The following is a 19,786-nucleotide window of genomic DNA, read 5'->3' as shown; positions in this document are numbered from 1 at the left end:
GTAACGTGGCGCTGCGGACTTTTTCGCGCCTGTCGTCTGCTTATATTTTGGGAGATGATGACCGCCGTGTCAACCAGATTAGTTAGTCAACCTTTGTGACTCGCTACGTTGTGTTCAGTCAGTGTACTTCTCCAATGCACGCGGAGTACCATGACAGTCCGTACGTATAACAGTTCCGTTACTATTCTAGCCACTGTAGTTCTGTGGCCGACACTCAAGTTAAGCGTTGACCGGTTACCATGACTACCACATGCGCTGCAGATCGTAGCGTAATGGTGTTGCGGTAAGTACAGCAAAGTTGTTTTCTGTGATAAAACAGTTTCTTTAGGGTGATCTGAGCGGACTGTTCACCGCGGTGCAATATAATATGCGAGATGAAATCTAATAACCGATTTAACAACCAATTTTCTGCCGCACGTGTGCATGTTCTGCGCAGTGTAAACTGATTAATGTTTTTCCACTACACGCAGTCATTTCAGTAAAGCTGCAGTTGCATGGTTGCTTCGACAACAGAAATAATAAAATAATCTATTATGTCGATGCAGCATTGCGATCAAAACTAGTCAGATTATGGTGAATTTCATTTCGCAGGTATCCACCATTCGGCGGTAAGCTATGGTGGCTAGAAAATTGCAGCTGAGCAATTTGAATTAAGTGTATATATCGAACAACGTCTTGGTCTATTTGACAAGATTGGCATGCGGATTACAGAAATATATTGTAAATGTTTTCCGTGTTTTAGTAAGTGTCCAAGCATGGTTTGAAGCATTGTCTAGTTGTGTACAGTTAAGTCAAACCTCATGCGAAATCGCATACGATATAACGAATATATACCATTGAAAATATACCAACCCACATATAACGAATTATTGTGTATAACAAACAGCTGTAAAATCTCCTTGAAAATTAGTCTATAAAATTTGTATTTTATATACCAAATTATTTATATATCGAACTTTTTTGTGATCCCCTTCAGATTCGATATACCTGGGTTCGAGTGTATTCATTATGCGCATGCATTCGTTACATACTGATATTGTCGTGAAACATTTCAGATTTACTCATTATAACTGATAATTAACTTGTTATACTCCTGTACCTTATATCAAGGTTCAACTGCTGCACCGTGCATATAAAAGTGCACGGGTGAAGGCTGTTATGACTGTGTTGCAGGTGGTTGCAATTGGGGTGACACGTACAGGCAGGCAAATATGTGGCAACGTCGGAATCAGCGGCCCCTAGCCACAGCACGTGGTGGACGACAGACAGCTTCCTCGGCCGTCAAAGGCCAATGTTTTGAGCAGCAACTGGCAGCCCGGCACATGATGCTACACTGGTTGGCAACCCAGCAAGCCAGTGGTATACACTTAACTGCTATAGCTATAGTTGCTAATATTGCCTTATCTTGTCAACAAGATCATCAAGTATATACATGTGGTATACTCCACAGGTGACGGTTTAATGTTAGGACGCCGACCAAAAAAGGTGTTTAATAGGTTGACAGTGTGGGTTATGTAAGCCCGGCCTTGTACACAAAACGTGTCTTATAAACAAGGCTTCCATGGTAAAAGCTGGAAAGTGACAAACTTGTAAATTGACTATACTTTTTTTTGCATGACATCTTACCTAGACGAGATGTAGATAGACTAGACTGGACTAGATGTCAAACAATAGATTTCAGATATTATCAAGCTATGCGACACATTATTTATTTATTTATTTACAAAATACTGCAGGCCCAAGCTAGGGCCCATGCAGGAGGGGTATCAAAAGGTTTACAAAAAAAAAAAAAAAACATCGAACAAAATTCATTACAGATCATGAAGAGAGGAAAAACAATAATATATACATAAATGTTACACATCAATGAGCACCCTATGGCCGTGATTATGGCCATAGGGTGCCATAGTCCCATAATCTGTGGATGTAATCCACAGATTATGGGACTAGCATTATAGTAGCATTTACCTTTGTGAAAGTTACATGTGCAGGGCAGCACACATTTTGACTAGCTGTGCACACATATATGTGTGCAGCAGTGCGAAGTCATTCAGTATACCCACCTCCTTAGAACATACACTATAGCTAGTGTGAAAGTCGCACCCACTATTGTCAAAAGTTGTAACAAAGTTGCATTTAACACGAAAATACATTCGTTAGATCCATTATTCTTGTAGCCATACATATATCAGTGGGAAACGCTTTAGATTTCCTTATATCAAGGTTTGACTGCACAAAGTATACTGTTTAATCTAAGGTGAACTGCATCGCCTATGAATGCATGAGCACCTCCACAAATATTTGTTTCCTGTGGATGCATCCTGCGTGGTGAGCTGTATGGAAGTACTGACAAGCTAGATTGTCACTAATTTTTGGTTAATAGTGATTAATCTAGCTTTGCACTAGCTAGCAACTACTTTGCATATTAGCTCACTGCTATAGATACGTATAGTATATGCCAACAGCCATCCACAAAGAATGGCCAGTAATAATGGTACATTTATTTCTTTGGACAGAGAACATTATGCACTAAAGATTTAAGCATATCACACAGATGGGCATGTTTTCCCTTGCAGTCAATCTTCACCACAATGCATGTGCTGCATCATACTCAAGCAGCCCTATACTGCGAGGCTCTTACGGTCTAAGCATTACAGCTTGTTTGCTATAGTGTGAATATATTAATAATGACAATACACATTTACACAGTCTGGCATTTGTTAGTTTGTGCTATTGTTCCAAGCCATGGTCTGAAATTACGTAGACTAAAAGCTACAATACACACAGTCTGCTAATTTCTTTAATATTAGCAATAATGCAATAAGCTTAAATTCTGTGGAAGTATAAAAGAAAGCATGGACTACATAGTAAACATTGTGTATTCTACTTGTGTGCCACCAAACACAGGTTAACCCGCCGTGGTTGCTCAGTGGCTATGGTGTTGGGCTGCTGAGCACGAGGTCGCGGGATCGAATCCCGGCCACGGCGGCCGCATTTCGATGGGGGCGAAATGCGAAAACACCCGTGTACTTAGATTTAGGTGCACGTTAAAGAACCCCAGGTGGTCCAAATTTCCGGAGTCCCCCACTACGGCGTGCCTCATAATCAGGACTGGTTTTGGCACGTAAAACCCCATAATTTAATTTAATTTAACACAGGTTAATGTTCTATGTATGCACAGTTTAAGCAAGGATGAAGAAATTACTCCTAGCCAGAGAAAAAAGTTTTCTTTGCTAGCCCCCCCCCCCCCTTAAGAAACTGAATTCACCAAGTAATAGTGTTCACCTGCTCTTGTGGATTGTATGTGGATGCCAGCTATACAAAGTGAATTGCTTTCTGTAACACATGGCTCTTAATTCCTTTGTCCAGCTGCTGTGGACACAGGTCGACCATGCACTCGGCCCAGCAAGCCTGTTAAGCAGGCTGCATGCAAAGCAGAGGCAAGTCCTTGTAATGTTGCACATTCTTTTCAAGTGGCAATTGCCCTTCACATTATGTTTACCATGCATGTGGAACACTCTTGGATAATTCTCTCACTCAGCATCCATGTGCAGTCTATCTTTTGCAATGCTTGCTCCACTCTAATGCCTCTTCAGTATTATCTCGTAAACATGGTATCTGCATGCTTCATAGTTGTGAAACTTGATTGACACACTTTTTAATAATTCTATATATTTATATTTGTCTAATGAGCAGCTGTTGTTCTGTCTACAAGGAACATTATTCGAAATTATGCCACATAATAGAAAGATCACAGGCAGTCTATTCTTGCTCGCCTTTGCTACCCTCCTACAGGCTCTTTCCTCCTCGCCATGTACAATGTCTCGCAAACTCCTTGCAAAGCAGCAAAAGCTATGGGTTTTGTCAGCCCATAATCGGGAGGTTTCCTCCACACTCTGCCTCTGATCATCGTCAGTACTATGCCAACTGAATGAAAGCTTCACGGAAGGTTCAGTGGTGCACAATGGGCGAGCCCCTTATCAAAACACACAGCCAGTTTGTCTGCCGCTCTCATCCCTTTGTCCATCTACCAATTGACAGCTTTTACCCTGGTGGTATAACTTGGAGGTTAAAAATTCGAGAAGCTCGAGAACAAGTAAAGGGCAGCGCAAAGAGAAATAGCGTAATGTTAAGAGACAGGAAAGGAGTGGTGTGGATCAAAGCATAAACGGGGATGGCCGATGTTCTTCTGGACATTAAGATAAAAAGTGGAGCTGGACAGGCCATGTAATGCATAGGGGAGACAATCGGTGGACCATTACAGTTACAGAATGAGTGCCAAGGGAAGGGAAGTGCAGTCTAAGATGGCAGAAAATTAGGTGGAGTGATGAAATTAGGAAATTTGCAGGCGCAAGTTGGAATCAGCTTGCGCAAGACAGGGGTAATTGGAGATCGCAGGGAGAGGCCTTCGTCCTGCAGTGGACATTAATATAGGCTGATGATCATGATGACCCACGACCTTTGGTGGGAGTCGAACCCCCTTGGAGATATGGGTGAGCTGGCGATATCTCCAAGTTGGATTCCAATTGACATTGTGAAGGTCAAGATTCGAACTCACTGTCCTTGGTGTAAGTTAATTCATTAATTAACTAATCAGTTATGCTAATTAAATCAGTTATGCTAGTTAATTAAGGTACTCAAACTCACAACCTTTGGTGGGAGAAAAAAAGTAATAGGAAGTAACAACGCATTAGCATGAAAATGTCAGGTAACGTAATGAATGTCTTGTAAGCGCGCAGGGTTTCGCCTTCGTCCTCTTTAGCGTAAGCTAAAGTGACTCTGACATTTCTTTCATACTGCTTGTTTCTGCTGGTATGCAAAAGTAATGCATTACACACAAAAATTATTACATATATATATAAAGGGCAATTACAAATAAACAGATAGATAAATGAATATCAAAGTAAATGTATAAATAAATATATAAGTAATTGAGGGAGAAGTGATGAGTCGGTGATTTTTACCTGCGACGATAAAAATTGACAACCGCAAACGTTACAGAAGGTTACATTCAGTAAATTAGTAAAATAAGTGTCCTTAATACGGCGTCTTGAAGCGACGGTGGTCTCGCACATACTTTGTCCTGCAGTGGGCATAAAAATAGGCTGATGATGATGATGACCCTGGTGATGTCACAGGCACGACTCGGTTGATGCCATGACGTGAGAAGAAGCGACACAAAAATCCTGCAGAGGAGCACAGAACTGTTTTCCAAATTGGTGGGCTCCCCGAGGCACATAGCACTGCCATGTTTGCTAAAGATGATTGTCACAGCATCCTGTATACGGTACGAGTGTTTATTTAATATCTGTTCAAAATATTCCTTCAAAGATCACAAGTGATGATTACTCCACATATCTACTGGCTTGCCCAGCTTCATGAGCGAAGGCCTGTTGCTATTGCAACGCATTAACTGTAGTTGCAAGTACTTGCTTGTGCCTTCTTCTGTAGCCTATCTTAGTGCTGGGAACATGAGCGCACCAGGTAGGGCGTTTCCTTAACATATCCATTCAGACACTGGAAGTTGGAAATTGCACAGGTTCGTGAGCAAAGGCACGGAAAGCAGGCTAGCATCACTGCTCCAGCTATAGCTGCCAAGCTGTCGGACCTGCTCGGCCGCTGCCGTCCTATGGGAGTGGCACCAACCACAGAAGGCCGATCAAGTGTCGCACACCTGGCACAGTCACGCTTGGCACAGATGCCTTGGTGCTACCAAGGTCCCCTGCGACACGCAGAGCCATCTAGCCCGGAGACAATACAACACGATCAGCTGGACCTTGAAGAAGAAGACGAAGAAGTAGACCTCAGTGGCACTTTGGAAAGGGGCGCTCCTTACCTAGACTTCCTGGCACGGCTGACTGAACACCTAGTTAACCAACCGGACCTCTCCAATGAGTAAGTGCGTGTACAGCTGCATCCACAGCAGAAAGGAGACAGGGCAAGAGATGGCCCCCAGTGACAACTGTGTATGCACATGCTCAGACCAATCAATCAATCAAATTATTTTTCCTTTTAAAACAAAAAGCATGGGGCAGCCACTAAAAGCTACTTTGACAAGCACCATGATGAGGCCAATGGCTTTATATTGGCAGCGATACTACATAAAGGAATCAATACACCTGCACATACAAGGTCACTGACCACTTCAGCAAGAAAAACAGGCCCATAAAGTACATGTCCAATACACACTGAAATACAGGCAATAAGATCAAACACTGTAGAAGACTAAAAAGGAACTGCAACACATAAACCACTTCAGCAATACAAGAATCACCACAAAGAGTCAATAACGTGACTGGATGCGAAAAAAATATTGTGTAATGTTTTCCGTGGCAGGTAGGTGAGGTCAATATGGATAATGGCACATATACAAAAAAGGAAAGATAGGCAGCGAACTGTTGTATATTATTTCATCTCTTGTTGCATTGGTAGGCTGGTTGCGCTAAACACTAAACGTTATAGTCACGGGCCTCCAAAGGGATCGACTTCAAACATTGGTTGCTTAAGCAAACGCATGCACAGAGACCAGCAGTTCATTTCAATGTTTTCACAGCAACACATCTTACTCAGAGAGCGCTGTTTCTGCCACTCATGCATGCATGCACACTTAGCAAAGCTGAAATGAGAGAAATCTTCAGCAATGGCAAAGACTGTTGCGTGTGCTTCTGCTCAATAGTTGAACCTCGTTATAATAAAGTTGCACCCGACAGGAAAGTACCTTTGTTACATCCAATATTTGTTATAAGCATATACTTGTTACATGCCGACAGATAAGAGAAAATGTTTTCAAATCAATAAGTTTCAAGGATACAGCTCATGCTTTGGCTGCTGAACATGGCAGCTGTTAGCTTTTACTGATCTCGCGGAGTGTAAATTTTTAAACAGCATCATTTGAGTGCTGTCAAAGCCTTTTTTTTTTTTTTTAATTTCACACAGTGCATGGTTCTCTATGCAGAGCCCTCCATGGTGTCTGTGAAAAGTACATTGCCAGGGAAGCTGCTCGGCTTGACCAGGTGAGCTACTTGACCAGCTACATGCCATGAACACAGCATGTGAAGCCAATACCCAAAGCTATACTAATTAGGCTATGAAGGAGTCTGTAGTGGGTGGGCTTTAGAAGAGCTTTGATTGCCTAGTGTTCCGTAATGTGCACCAAAATGTCAGTATTTTTTTTTTTTCATTACTGCAGTTCATAATTATCGTAAGGCAGCCACCATAGTTTCTCAATATAATACCTAGAGGGTAATCTGGCGCCATCGTCTATGCGAGTTTCTCAAAGGGCACTGTGCCGTCATAAGAATGTCGGGATATGTGTCTGCGAGGCTTGTGTTGTATAAGGCTTCATCTAAAACGTGGGCATGGCTACACAAATAATGCGTTTTTAAAATAAAATCTGCATAAAAGGCTTTCATTCACCCATATTACATCTCTCAATAAAGTTTACTCACCTACAATGCAGAATCAAGAAAAGCAAAAACAAACGACAAGTTGTTCCAAAGTGAGCGAGAATCTTGCCGTCTGTCCTCCAACTTCAGCGGCGAGCTGATAGTTTTTACGTTTCATATAATTCTACATCCAATAGTAAGTCCTCAAATTTAAAGAAAACATGTTTTTGTGTAATAATAAAGCTAAAACAGCTTTTTACGTGCTCTTTCAGCAGGAAATGAATCCTTGTGACAGACAGAACGGTGCTAGCCAGGCGAGTCTTCAAGGCGTTCTGGCTCTTGTAGAATGATGCCAATCCGAAGTCACAATATACCAGCATTCCCAAGCATACCACAGCGCAGCAGCACCACATTTCCCTCTAGGTAATATAGTGAGAAACTCTATGGCAGCCACTATAGCCAGGAATCAAGCACTCGCATGCTGTTCCAGAACACCATAGTAAAAGAGCCACCACAGTAAGTAGCAAATTAAGTGTTATACTATGTACAGTCAACCACAAAAGTTTGCGGACCACGCGAGCGCGTGCCAGACTGCCTATCCGCGCCACCTAGCGGTACGCCACCTAGCGGCGACAGGGGCGCTCTCCCGGATATGAGCCCTCTTGGTACTCGCCTGCCTGTTAATTTTTTATTCCCGTGCATGACATTGTTAGTTCGTTGTGTTGACGCAGAGCGCTGTCTGCGATAAGACCGCCACATATATGGCTTGATAGCAGTATCGGAGCAATCACTGCAACCTTTGTCGACTGGTGTGCTAGTGGGTAGATAAGTTTCACGAAGCGCTGCGACGATTTTTTTTACGCGACGTTTACTGGCGCACTTTGGTTGGCAGCATCTTGGTCCAATGAGTGTTGCTGCTTCTGCGTCTTGAGAGAAAGGGTAGGGAGGTGTTTCACTGTCATCAAAAATAAAGAAAAAGCGGATGCATAGAAAATTTTCTTTCACACATAGGCGCATCTTCGAATCAGTCGCTGAAAACGTAGTAGACTTGCTTCAGGCCACGTGGTGATTGCCTATTTGGAAAGATGCCGCTGCGTGTTCCACTTGACGAAAGAAGGCACATTGTGCGTTTATTTATAGAGGGAATACCTCAGCGCGAAATCTGCCGCCGAACCAACAGGAGCCGGACTGCCGTGAATAGGATTATTCAAGCTTTCCGCGACGATGACAGATTCACAGATATGGAGCGCAGTGGGCGTCCAAGGGCCACGACTGAGGAAGAGGACCGCCTGATTACGGCCGCCATCGTGGCTGATCCTTTTCAAAGTGCAGAGGATATACGAGAAGCGCTCTCGCTCACGGTATCGTCTGAGACTGTAAGAAGAAGGCTGAGTGAGCTTGGCCTGCAGTCTTTCGTAGCAGCACAGAAGCCCTGCCTCTCAGACAGCCAGCTACAAGAACGACTCATGTTCGCTACAGCAATGAAAGATTGGACAACAGAGAAATGGGGCGATGTCATCTTTAGCGACGAGTCAACTTTTTCCACGCGCTGGGACCAACGGAAGCGGGTTTGGCGTCCACTAAACTGCAGGTGTGTTTACAGTGTATTGGCAGTTAATTCACGAAGCTAATTCTGCATCACAACATGTTTCACGTAAAATGAGCTTTTGGACATTACGAGATTTTTCTGTAGTGGTATTATGTTGAAAACATTAACGATTGTTTCATAGTACTACTTACTCTGAAGCTAATTAAAAGCTGCCAGTGGGTCTTTCAGTACTATCTAATGATGTTTGCACGTTTTCTATTGCAACTCTATAACAGCATTATAAAGTTCATACGCAAGAGGAATCACAACATTTTTAGACGCGCCGCTGGAACCCAATTGTATGCTATTTCTTGCAGATATCTGCCTAATTACACACAGAGTGTTCTATCCAGTGGACGGTGTTCCGTGAGCGTGTGGGGAGCAATCAGCAAAGATGGCCTTGGTCCCCTTGTGCGTCTGGAATGGCCCTTCACTGCGTCACGGTACTGCGACGTCATCACTAGACACCTCGTTCCATATGCGCTGGACGGTCCCTTCAGCGACGGCTGCTATTTTTTTCAACACGACCGCAGCCCGATCCATAAAGCACGTATCGTCCAGTCATTGCTAGAAGAACATGCTGTTTGCCAGCTTGAGTGGCCTCCATGTGGCGCCGACTTGAATCCCATAGAAAATGTCTGGGGCATGTTGAAGAAACGGCTGTCCACACGAGCCAACCGCGGCCGCACGGCCGATACGCTGTGGCAAGCGATCGCACAAGAATGGGAAAGCCTGCGCGGTCGACCGGAGATTACTGAATCTTTGTACGAGTCGATGCCCACACGCATCAATAAGGTGCTAGAAAACGGCGGACATTTCACTTCCTACTAGATCATTGAGAGACCTATGTTTCATGACACTTCTGTAAATGTCTTGTGAATAAATTCATCCCCTTCAGACACGAATTATGATGCACTGTGTGCAAATGCATCAAATGCACATGGCATCATTTCAAGACGCTCACTATTACATTCCAAGAAAGAAGACGAAGCAATGTGCTGTGTTGTGCGAGTTTCAGTAAAAAAAATTAATTAGCGTATAACTCATTATCTAATTATTCTGAAATCCGTCAGCTTCAATGCTTGCATAAAAAGAATCAACTATTAGGCCCGAAACGCATGCACACTTGCTTTTTCGGTTGTATTCGTGTCGACCGGAGAAAAAAAAATACTCTTGACGTTGGTCTTGGAACGCGGCACGTCGAACGATTGTCTAACATGGTAGTGTCTCCAGCAAAGTGATCATCTGCAGCAATACGCAGGACAATGAAGTTAACTGACCGCTAGTTGTCCCATCAGGAAGCGGACACGAATGTGCACACTGAGTTTTAGGTCATTTGAAGAAACACGTGGCGTGGGACGCGCCTCCGAAGTTCGAGTCCCCAAACGAGGACACCGTGTCGCAAAGGGTTATAAAAAGAGTCATCGCACCTGATTATTTCTTATTTTTCTAAATGTAACCACTAAGCAGCGCGGTGGTTCGGGCTTTGCGCAGCAAAACCTGGGCGCAGGCGATCAAATCCCGGCCGCTACTGTCACTTAGCGATGGGGGAGGAACGGAAAAATTCTGCCTACTGACTAAGCATCTGTGTCCCATAGCTGCCTCACCGCTCACTCACAGCACTCACGAAAAAAAAAAAAAAAAGCGTGGCTACGCTAAAATAGAACTGATAACAGCCGAAGAATACGCTGTCTGATTACTTGTACTGATATTCTGCTCTCAAAATATAAGCAAGTAGCCCTGGCTAACAAAGAGCGCGTCACGTTGAAAGAGATAGGTAGAAAATATTTGCGCACAGTGCGAAAATAGACAGGCCATAGATTTAAGGAGGGATGCGTCTTCAACGTAACGCTGCTGTCGATCGCTGATGACGTAGCGGAAGTGTCGCGAAGAGGCTCTTGGCCACGCGCTCGCGTGGTCCGCAAACTTTTGTGGTTGACTGTACAGGGGGACCCAAACTTAAACCATCTGTAGTGAAATTTCACTTTGGCTAAATTGTTTATAGATATGAGTACTATTGAAACAATCTTGTCAAGGCTGCAGGGCTGGTAATTGTCTTTTCTTATTAGCAGCCTTTAAATGGCACCTAAGCAGAGGACACTTGCACTTGGTTGTTAGCAGATATGACGTAAATCCCAGCACAATGCCTCCAAGATCTCTCATAAAGCCACGTACACAACCTTATCTTGAGGGTCATGCTGAAGAGTGGCGCTGATTCGCAGCATTCTCGGTCGTATGCAACTTCCAGCAAGCGGCAACGGTGGCACTTAAGTAATATCGGTATCAAAAACGTCTATTCTTGTTAGTTTTTCATAACACATCCATTTGTATTTCAAACTCAAATTTTTGCAGCAGATGAAGCAACCTTGGCAAAGTAGCAGAGCTAGTAATTGTCCAATTTTCTCATTATTAACTGGGACCTAGGCAGACGATGCAGGCACCTAGTGGTTAGCAAACATAACATGAATCCCAGACCATAGCCTCCAAGATTATCCACAGGCCACAGCTATGTGCAACCTGATCTTCGGAGGTCATGCCGACAAGCCGTGCTGGTTCTTCACGCTCTTGGTTCCATGTTATTTCCAGCAAGTGAGATTAGCATTTCTTTCTTCAGTTTCATTATTAAAACGTCTGTTCTTGATAGCTTTTCATGACACATCCACTCATATTTAAAACAAAATTTTGCACAGAGGCTGCTCACATCGACATTATTTGAAGCTGGGCATTTTATGCAGTCGATTGTTGCGGTTGGTATTCAAGAACTTTGCACACCTTATATAAGCTTCTGAAGTATGAAAACAGCTAAGCCAAATGGTTGTTCGTGTACACGAGTGAATTTTTTACAGCAAATCATACAGAGCTTGGTGCTGTGGCAGACAGCATGGCATGCTTCTTGTGCCTGAACAGTACATATGAACTGACACCGCCAACACCTGCATGGCACGGATTTAGAGGCACACGAGCGCTCCCACTAAAATTCATCACCCCTGTACAAGGCATGGTAATCCTCTGTGCAGGAGATCCTATGGAACCTGGTGTGGGAGCTGTTTCCAGAGCTGTATCAGTGGAAACACCCATTGTCCTGAAATGTCGGAAGCAAAGCCATAGGTCAGCGAAAGGTTCAGCAGCACTGCAGGGGCTCGGTTGTCCAGAACGATGCAGTTATTCCTGGTGGCTAGCTGCAAAGTTCTGGCCATTCCCATCACAAAGTCAGGAATGTTGTGCTGCCAGGACACCCTGTGGGACCTCTTGATGAAAACTTTTTCCGGAGATGCTACGGCAGGAACACCGGGCATCCCGAAGGCTCAAGAGTGAAGTCGCAAATCATCGAAAGGCTTGGCGGCATCACGGGGGCTTGGATTATAAAGAGCAATATGTTTATTCCTTAAGACTAGTGACAAAGTTCTGATTTTACGCTGTCAAGTCACGACTGCTGCACTGCCAGGCCTTTGAGCTTGCGGTAGAGGCACTGCTTCCACTCTTCTTCGGGCACATCCTTGGCCCAGGGAGGCACGTGCGAGCTGGGCAGTTCGAACCCTGCCATAGCTGCCTGGATCGCTTGAATTTGTGCTGCACAGTGAGGCACATGAAAAATAAAATGTCAGTGCCGAGTAGAAAAGGCACCATGTTTAAGAGATACTAATGCTTGGAAAGCCAAAAGGCGGCAATGCTGCATCGGAGTTCCCGCACTTAGCGCGACATTACTGATTTTGACAGCGTTTCCTCGGGTTCAGCTAAATTTTTGGCGGTACAGAAGGACTACATGGTATTCTAACAAAGCCAAACACTGCACTTGGAAAGTTTCAAGAACTTTTACTGAGCCACAGCTGCCTAATTAAATACAACAAAACATACATCACTGACATACCGGTGCTGAGGTTCTCCTACGAAACTAAAGAAAAAAATTGAACTTTTACCTTCACTTTCAGGGATCAACCAATTATAACTAAATTAGCAAAAATATAGCTTTGAAAGATGATTTTACTCGTTTATTGTTTCTTTTTATAGTACATCCCTTTAGTTAATGGGATAATTTACATGTTTGGAAATTATGACCGACATCAGCCAAGCTGCACAATGTACAGTGAAATCACATCAGCAATTGGCTAGCACACTATGCTTCAGCACTCCAGCGTGCAGCAATGTGCTTGAAGTTCACCAGCAAAGAGATTGATGTGCTAGACACGTCAAACCACCAGACATAATTCACTACATACACTGCACACCAGCCAGCATCCCAAAGCTGAGGCTTACTGGCATTGCCACTGATGTCAAATACTACACCATTCCAAATACATCAGAGCCTTTGAGTTAAAAGAACACTAAATCAAACCAGCAGCAAAGAACTAAGTATATGTTCAGAATTCTATTTCTGTTAATTTCACGGCAGTAGGTTGATTATTGGAACAGAAAACGAAGGTCAAAGTTTCATTTCTTGAATTTCATGCCAATACACCAGTTCCATTACGTTAGTGGGACATGACGAATTTCAATGCATTTTGTCATATTTTAGCCATTTTGGCAGAGTAAATGGTCTTGAAAATTGCCAAGTTCAGTCTCTGTGTGTGTGTTTTGTTTTACAATACAATGTGGTTCACCTTTATCTATTGAAAATTAACTAGACTCAAGCAGACACCGTCAAAATTCACAGCATCAGCTGATGCGGAAGACTTCAAGGTGGTATTGTCGCCAGTCTTTCGTTTTGTATTTCTGGCTTACTAAGCCCCTTCTCACAGTAAGAGTGGGTGTTTGTTGGTATTGTGGAAGGGCAATTCACCAACACAGCTAAAATAGTTTCTTTCAATATAGTATCTCTTTAAGTACAAAATTTTGAATGGTCTCAATGCCAAACAAACGAGGTGAACCTTTTTTTGACACCAGATATTGACACATCAGATATTGAAAGATATTGAAATCACGCAATAATTCAGAATCAGAATTGACAGATATTGAAACATCACGCAATATATGCAAATGTATTATTGAAATTTCGAGGGAAAATATTAAGGACTATCAATCACCCTAAACAAACCTGTGGATACACAAATAATGACAAAAGGATGTTGGGTATTACTGGCAATTAGAACATAATTATAAATGACAACCACTGAAGAGCAGTAAAAAAGCATAAACTACAAGATATTAAGGAGTGAATTATCTGTCTCTTAGAAATACATGTAAAGTGAAAGCAAGCTTTATATTATCGCCAGGTTGCTCCAAATTGTAAATTCTGCAATTTTGGCACCCATATTTAAAATTTATTTCGCATAGCAGTGTTGAAAAGTGTACTTGTTAATGTAAGTTGATTCACGAGGCAACTGCTACTAACCCTTCCCATACTACAAAAAATGACAAAAGGTGACCACATTTTCCTGAAACTTCCCACAATTGCACCGTGTAGGCAGTCATGTTTCCCATGCAAGCATTAAAGCAGCCCAGAATGAACAAGGGACACACACAAAGTGCTGCAAGTGTGAGTACCTTCTCCATTCTTGTGTGCCGTTTTCACCACGCTACTTACCATCAAGCTTATGAAACTAAACTCGCCCAATTTTATTAGATGGATGGATGGATGGATGGATGGATGGATGAGGCTGAACCCTTTGAATCGGGCAATGGCATACGCCACCTAGCCATGACTATTGACATATTTTGTACTTTGTGGTGGTGGGTGAAATTCCCCCCCCCCCTGCCTTGATTTTATCCACCAATCAGATAACCTCCGTTTGGTTATTTCTACCCGCTTAAAGTCTATTTTGCCTTCACTGTCCCTAAACCCCAATGCTTTGAAAAAATCAGCCCCGTTGTTGCACTGTAGGGTTAAGGCCTTTACAGAAAAGTATGAGGTGTTCAGCCGTTTCCTCTTCTTCTCCACACGGACAGCACAACGTGTTGGTACTTGACTCGGTACATCTTAGTCCGCAATACTTGCGGACTAAGATGTACCTGGCTTCAAACAACAAAGAGCTTCCCCTAGAATTATCACAGATATTTTCTTTAGCAATTTCTAGCTTGAAAGTTCTGTATGTTCCCAGTGCTGATTTCGTCTGCATCCCTGTTTTCCACAGACCCCTCTCTGTTTGCTTAACCTTTTTCTTAACCGCTGTTTCCTGGTTTGCACCCCTCCTGCAGTCCAAATATTTGATTGACAGTTTTCTGGTCAGCTTCCTCCATTTTGTATCAACATTCCTCATGTACAAATAACTGAAAACTCTCGTGCCCACTGCTTTTCTGCCATTTCTCTCAATCGCTCCTCAAATTCTATCTTGCTGCTAGCTTCCCTGCCCTCAAATGACATCCATCCCATGTCACCCTGTACCCCCTGATTTGGTGTATTTCCGTGTGCTCCCAAAGCCAGCCTACCTACCCCTCACTGCTTAACTTCCAACCTTGCTCGAACCTCTGATCTCATGCACAGGACCGCATTGCCGAAAGTCAAACTAGGGATCATCACCCCTTTCCAAATCACTCTCACCACTTCGTAGCTATTGTAATTCCACAGTGCCCTATTTTTCATCTATGGATGGATGGATGAGGCTGAACTCTTTAAATCGGGCGGTGGCATACGCCACCTAGCCATGGACTATTAACATATTTTGTATTACAACATATCTAGGCAATGACAAGCACGGCCACCTAGTGTCAAAAACTGCAACTACAAGCAGGCTCACGGATATACTCATTATTGGTTCACATGGCAAGGGATTTATTTCTGATGTTGACCACACTTGTGTGAACTCTTCATTATTCCACTTTACCACTCACCTTGGCCTAAAGGCTCTACAGGCCGGGGCTCGGCAGGCCGCAGCATCTCCTCTGTGGGTCGCCACTCACTGGGGGCCTGCCACAGTACAACACATGCCTTCTGTAGGACCAGCCATTGGCACGATCACTGCGTCTAGCTTACCTCGGGTAGTGCCATAAACCCTGGAGTACTCTCGTGTTCTTCCTCGAGTTCCTCCTACAAAGCACAAACATAACAGCACCACATGTCGTCAGTAAAGCCTGTGCACACAAAAGCTTATGCAAAGAGCCAACGAGAAAACAGCGCCGGAAACATGAAGATAAGGAGAGCAGCAACACGTGCACACGCACTGGCTGAATTACCAATCGACTGAACATATATTTACATAAAGAAGTATATAAAGGCTAACCTCTCCCACATTAAGGCCATCTATTTCAATAAAAGGAACCAATCAAATAAAGACTACAACATGTGTGCTTTTAGATAAGTGCACCCCATAATAATTCAAACTCTATTTTTTTTATAACGGTGTCAGCAATTGTGAGCTTCCTTGCCTTTACTCTACGTCCGTGTTGCCCTGCACCATTCTCTCCCCAAAAATGAACCAATAAGCCCAAGCTGACACTTTAGTCTTGTAAAGAGCTCAAGAAACAAGGGATCCGGTTTCAATGAAACATTTTTCTAATTTGCAAGTACGATTCTCTGCAATCCACATTTGCCCAACAAATGGCGACACCAGCCGTCGTTCAAATGAAGATGAAGTGCTGGGACTTGTCTCTTGCACATGGTTTTATCACGAGAGCCACATTTACGAGGGTCGATCAAGAAATAAGGTTCCCAAAGAGCTCCAGCCGCACGGGAAGGTGCGAGGTGAAATCCGGCAACACCGCTGTGCGCGGCTGTTCCCCCACTCTTGATTCCGCTCGGCCGCGCTTCGCTGCGCTGCTCAGTCTTGGCTCAGCAGCCGTCCGAGATGGAGGTGCCCATTGTTGCTCCCGCCAAGTGCGAGATTCGTTCCGCAATGCGCTTTATGCACTCCAAAAGGACTTCACCCGTAGATTTTCATCATCAGTTGCCAGAGATGTATGGCGACAAGTATGTCTGTTCAACACATCCAAAAGTGGTGCAGGGAGTTTAGTGCCGGTCGGAAGGACGTCCACGATGAAGAACGGAGTGGAAGACTGTCAGTTTCGGAGGCAATTATCGAGATGGTCCAATGCGAAGTGCTTCAAAACAGGAGGATCACCATTCCTGCGAGTTCTTACGGTACAGTGGAAAGAGCTTTGACTGAAAAATTGGGGTATCACAAGTGTTGTGCTCGATGGGTACCGTGTCTGTTGACAGCAGATCACAAGGAGAAACGCCTTGCCTGTGCTCGGCAGTTTCTTCAACAGTGTCAAGAAGATGAGGAAGGATTGTTGGACTCCATTGTTACGGGAGACGAAACGTGGGTGTTTCATTTCACTCCCGAAACCAAACGAAAGTACAAACAATGGCGTCACTCAGGGTCACCAGTAGCAAAGAAGTTCAAACAAACTCCTTCTGCTGGCAAAGTCATGGCCAGTGTGTCTTGGGATCATAAGGGGATATTGCTGATCGATTTCATGGAACCTGGGACAACAATCAACTCAGGCAGTTATTGTGCAGCACTAAGAAAACTCAGGCGAGCTATGCATAACCGCCGGCAAGAACGACTGGCAGCCAGTGCAATGCTGCTTCACAACGCCCGGCCTCACGTCTCCCGTCAAACCCAGGACCTTTTCACAAACTTTGGGTGGACTGTCCTGCCCCACCCACCGTACAGTCCGGACCTCGCGCCTAGCGATTATCACTTCTTCCCCAAGTTAAAGGAACACTTGAGTGGCCAACGCTTCCGGAGCGACGATGAAGTGAAAGAAGTGCCTCAACGGGCTGGCAGCGGAGTTCTACAACATTGGGATACTGAAATTGAAGCACCGTCTACAAAAACGCATTAAAAAAATGGCGATTATGTTGAAAAATAGAGCAAAGTGTCTTCTTTCCAACGATGTAAATTCCTATGAGAATAAACAATGTTGTCTATTTGTAACGTTGATGGGAACCTTATTTCTGGATCAACCCTCATACATACATCATACGTATATCTTAATACAAGCAAACTGTGTTTGTACATGCTGTTTGCTAGAATAACTATGCCGCAGTTAGCTGGGCAAACTGCCTCGCAGGAGAGCAAGCTGTACAATTATGACCAGTCTTACAAAGAGTTTCACTAAACCACCATTACTGCAAGGGTGCCAGCAGTGGTAGTCCTTAGCGGACTGATGGGCAACTATGGTTGGAAGCACATACAAGCACATATGTGGTCACGCCGGTTCGGACAGGGCCAACTACGGCGGCCTGATACAAAGGGCAGGACCACCATCACCATCATCAAGCATGCAACAAACTGTATTAGTGCATAGGCATACGTTATGTAGTGACATCAGCAAACACATACACGCTATTGAAAAACACAAGTCATAAGTCACGTTAATAAACACCAACATGGTCTCTAATCCAAGTCATGTGCACTGACAGAACTGTAGCGGAACTAGCAGCGAAAGTTAAGTATGGAATATTACCAGTAAAGTGGGGAATTCTAATATGACAATTTCTGGATGACACGGCTTAGCGGTGTTTTCCTGGCTGTCATCACAAAATCGTAAATTATAACTGCAAGTGCCATTCCAAATTTAAGTTACTTAACTGGTTGAAACATTGAATCGATATACTGGGGAAAAAAAGATCACCCCTTTGGGAGTAAATACAGTCGAACCCGGATATATCGAATCTGAAGGGGGATCACCAGAAAGTTCGATATATAGGTAATTCGATAAATGAAGTAAATATTTTATACAGAAATTTTCAAAGGGATTTTACAGCTGTTCCATTTATAAACAATAATTCGATCGTTATATGTCCATGGGTTCGATATATCCGGGTTCGACTCTAATCCTGCTCTGCTAGTCTTGTCTTCTGCTAGTCTGACGAAACTGCAAGAAAACATGTTGAACGCGTTCACGCACACGCAATTTGTCATGCACGCGAGTTCACAGCGGAAACGACGATAAATTAAGGAAGAGCAATGAACTTTGCATGACATTTAGTACGTGCTGAAGCATGCTTTTAGCTAATGTGAAGTGGGAACATTTAACTTTTGTTGACCTCACTTGATGCTGCAAAGGGGCAAACAAATTAACGAGTTTTACATAGTAAAAAACAAGCCTATATTCCTAGTTGAAACCAAATAAACCAGCTCGACGGGTCTTTTACAGACTCCCTCGCGCTGTTCATTTCCGTGATGAATTGGCCATCCAACATATTCTCGTTACCTCGAGGTAGCAGAAAAAGTAGCGTATTTTCAGGACGCTGCCATCGAAAGAAGCTGGCGAGTTGTGTATACCGTGTCGCTCGCCTGGTCTGGGTCTTGAGGGAGGAGCTGGTAGCCGCCTCCATCGACGCTGTCTCCGTCGCCAAATTCCGAGTCCGAATCGGACGAGCCCTGCTGGTTCATGTGGTAAGCGGGCACGGTCAGTCCACCGTCGTCACCGGAGTTGTCCGGCTCCGGCAAGTCGTTGTTCGGGAGCACCATTGTCTGCGCCTCGTCAAATTTCACTACAAGCTCCGGTTTCGCTTCGACTGATCGCCACTTATACCTGCGGGAATTTTGTGCCACGAGCACGTCGCCGCCGCACACCAGCGCGAAATGCTAATGATGCTACTGCGTTGTGTTACGCATCACATACATACACTTTCATATGCGTGCCGACGTTATTTAAATACGGATGACAACATGCACATGACCAACGGGACCGTCCCTCGCCCATTCGCCTCGCTACGGTAGCCTCGCCAATGCACCCGCTCGCTCACACTTTAGTTACACAACTTCAACAATTCCGCTTCCATTTTTTTTTTTTGTCCCATGTTTGCAATCTATTTTTGTAGCTAACAGATTTAGGCGTCATCGTGTGTGCAAAATAATAAATTATTTTAGGGATAACGCAAGCAAATTTTTTGAGTGTTGGATTTTTTAAATTTTTTGCAGGTAAC

At 43.9% G+C, this 19,786-nt stretch overlaps 2 protein-coding genes across 5 annotated transcripts; one reads left to right on the top strand and one right to left on the bottom strand.

Moving 5' to 3' along the window:
• The first annotated feature begins 9 nt into the window (after positions 1-9).
• On the top strand, positions 10-12,780 carry LOC119464360 (uncharacterized). 2 transcript variants are annotated; one of them, XM_037725299.2, is made up of 6 exons: positions 10-283; positions 1,174-1,359; positions 3,370-3,440; positions 5,540-5,895; positions 6,956-7,013; positions 11,991-12,780. In XM_037725299.2, exons 2-6 carry the CDS (start codon positions 1,212-1,214, stop codon positions 12,057-12,059), a joined length of 702 nt encoding a protein of 233 aa, XP_037581227.1. In that variant the 5' UTR covers positions 10-283; positions 1,174-1,211; the 3' UTR covers positions 12,060-12,780. The 2 variants fall into 2 exon arrangements, with proteins under 2 accessions (XP_037581227.1, XP_049512140.1); XM_049656183.1 differs by lacking the exon at positions 10-283 and having other exon boundaries at positions 997-1,359.
• Positions 12,310-19,625, bottom strand: LOC119464364 (male-enhanced antigen 1). Of its 3 annotated transcripts, XM_049656184.1 has the most exons (5): positions 19,393-19,624; positions 19,140-19,331; positions 15,881-15,934; positions 15,739-15,814; positions 12,310-12,543 (listed from the first exon to the last, which is right to left on the bottom strand). In XM_049656184.1, exons 2-5 carry the CDS (start codon positions 19,326-19,328, stop codon positions 12,398-12,400), a joined length of 465 nt encoding a protein of 154 aa, XP_049512141.1. In that variant the 5' UTR covers positions 19,329-19,331; positions 19,393-19,624; the 3' UTR covers positions 12,310-12,397. The 3 variants fall into 3 exon arrangements, with proteins under 3 accessions (XP_049512141.1, XP_037581231.1, XP_037581230.1); XM_037725303.2 differs by having other exon boundaries at positions 19,152-19,625; XM_037725302.2 differs by having other exon boundaries at positions 19,140-19,620.
• Between the last annotated feature and the right edge of the window lie 161 nt (positions 19,626-19,786).

The sequence above is a fragment of the Dermacentor silvarum genome, chromosome 9 (assembly GCF_013339745.2).
Source record: "Dermacentor silvarum isolate Dsil-2018 chromosome 9, BIME_Dsil_1.4, whole genome shotgun sequence".
Taxonomy (NCBI): domain Eukaryota; kingdom Metazoa; phylum Arthropoda; class Arachnida; order Ixodida; family Ixodidae; genus Dermacentor; species Dermacentor silvarum.
This window is presented reverse-complemented; position numbering and strand designations above follow the sequence as displayed.

Excerpts from the sequence above, each read along its gene's own strand:
- LOC119464364 (XM_049656184.1), bottom strand. The coding sequence starts at position 19,328 with ATGGTGCTCCCGAACAACGACTTGCCGGAGCCGGACAACTCCGGTGAC. Across the intron at positions 15,935-19,139 it reads CAGACCAGGCGAGCGACACG|GAGGAACTCGAGGAAGAACA; the intron begins GTATACACAACT and ends TGTGCTTTGTAG. Across the intron at positions 15,815-15,880 it reads GGTTTATGGCACTACCCGAG|GCCCCCAGTGAGTGGCGACC; the intron begins GTAAGCTAGACG and ends GTACTGTGGCAG.
- LOC119464360 (XM_037725299.2), top strand. The coding sequence starts at position 1,212 with ATGTGGCAACGTCGGAATCAGCGGCCCCTAGCCACAGCACGTGGTGGA. Across the intron at positions 1,360-3,369 it reads GGCAACCCAGCAAGCCAGTG|CTGCTGTGGACACAGGTCGA; the intron begins GTATACACTTAA and ends TCCTTTGTCCAG. Across the intron at positions 7,014-11,990 it reads AAGCTGCTCGGCTTGACCAG|GAGATCCTATGGAACCTGGT; the intron begins GTGAGCTACTTG and ends TCCTCTGTGCAG.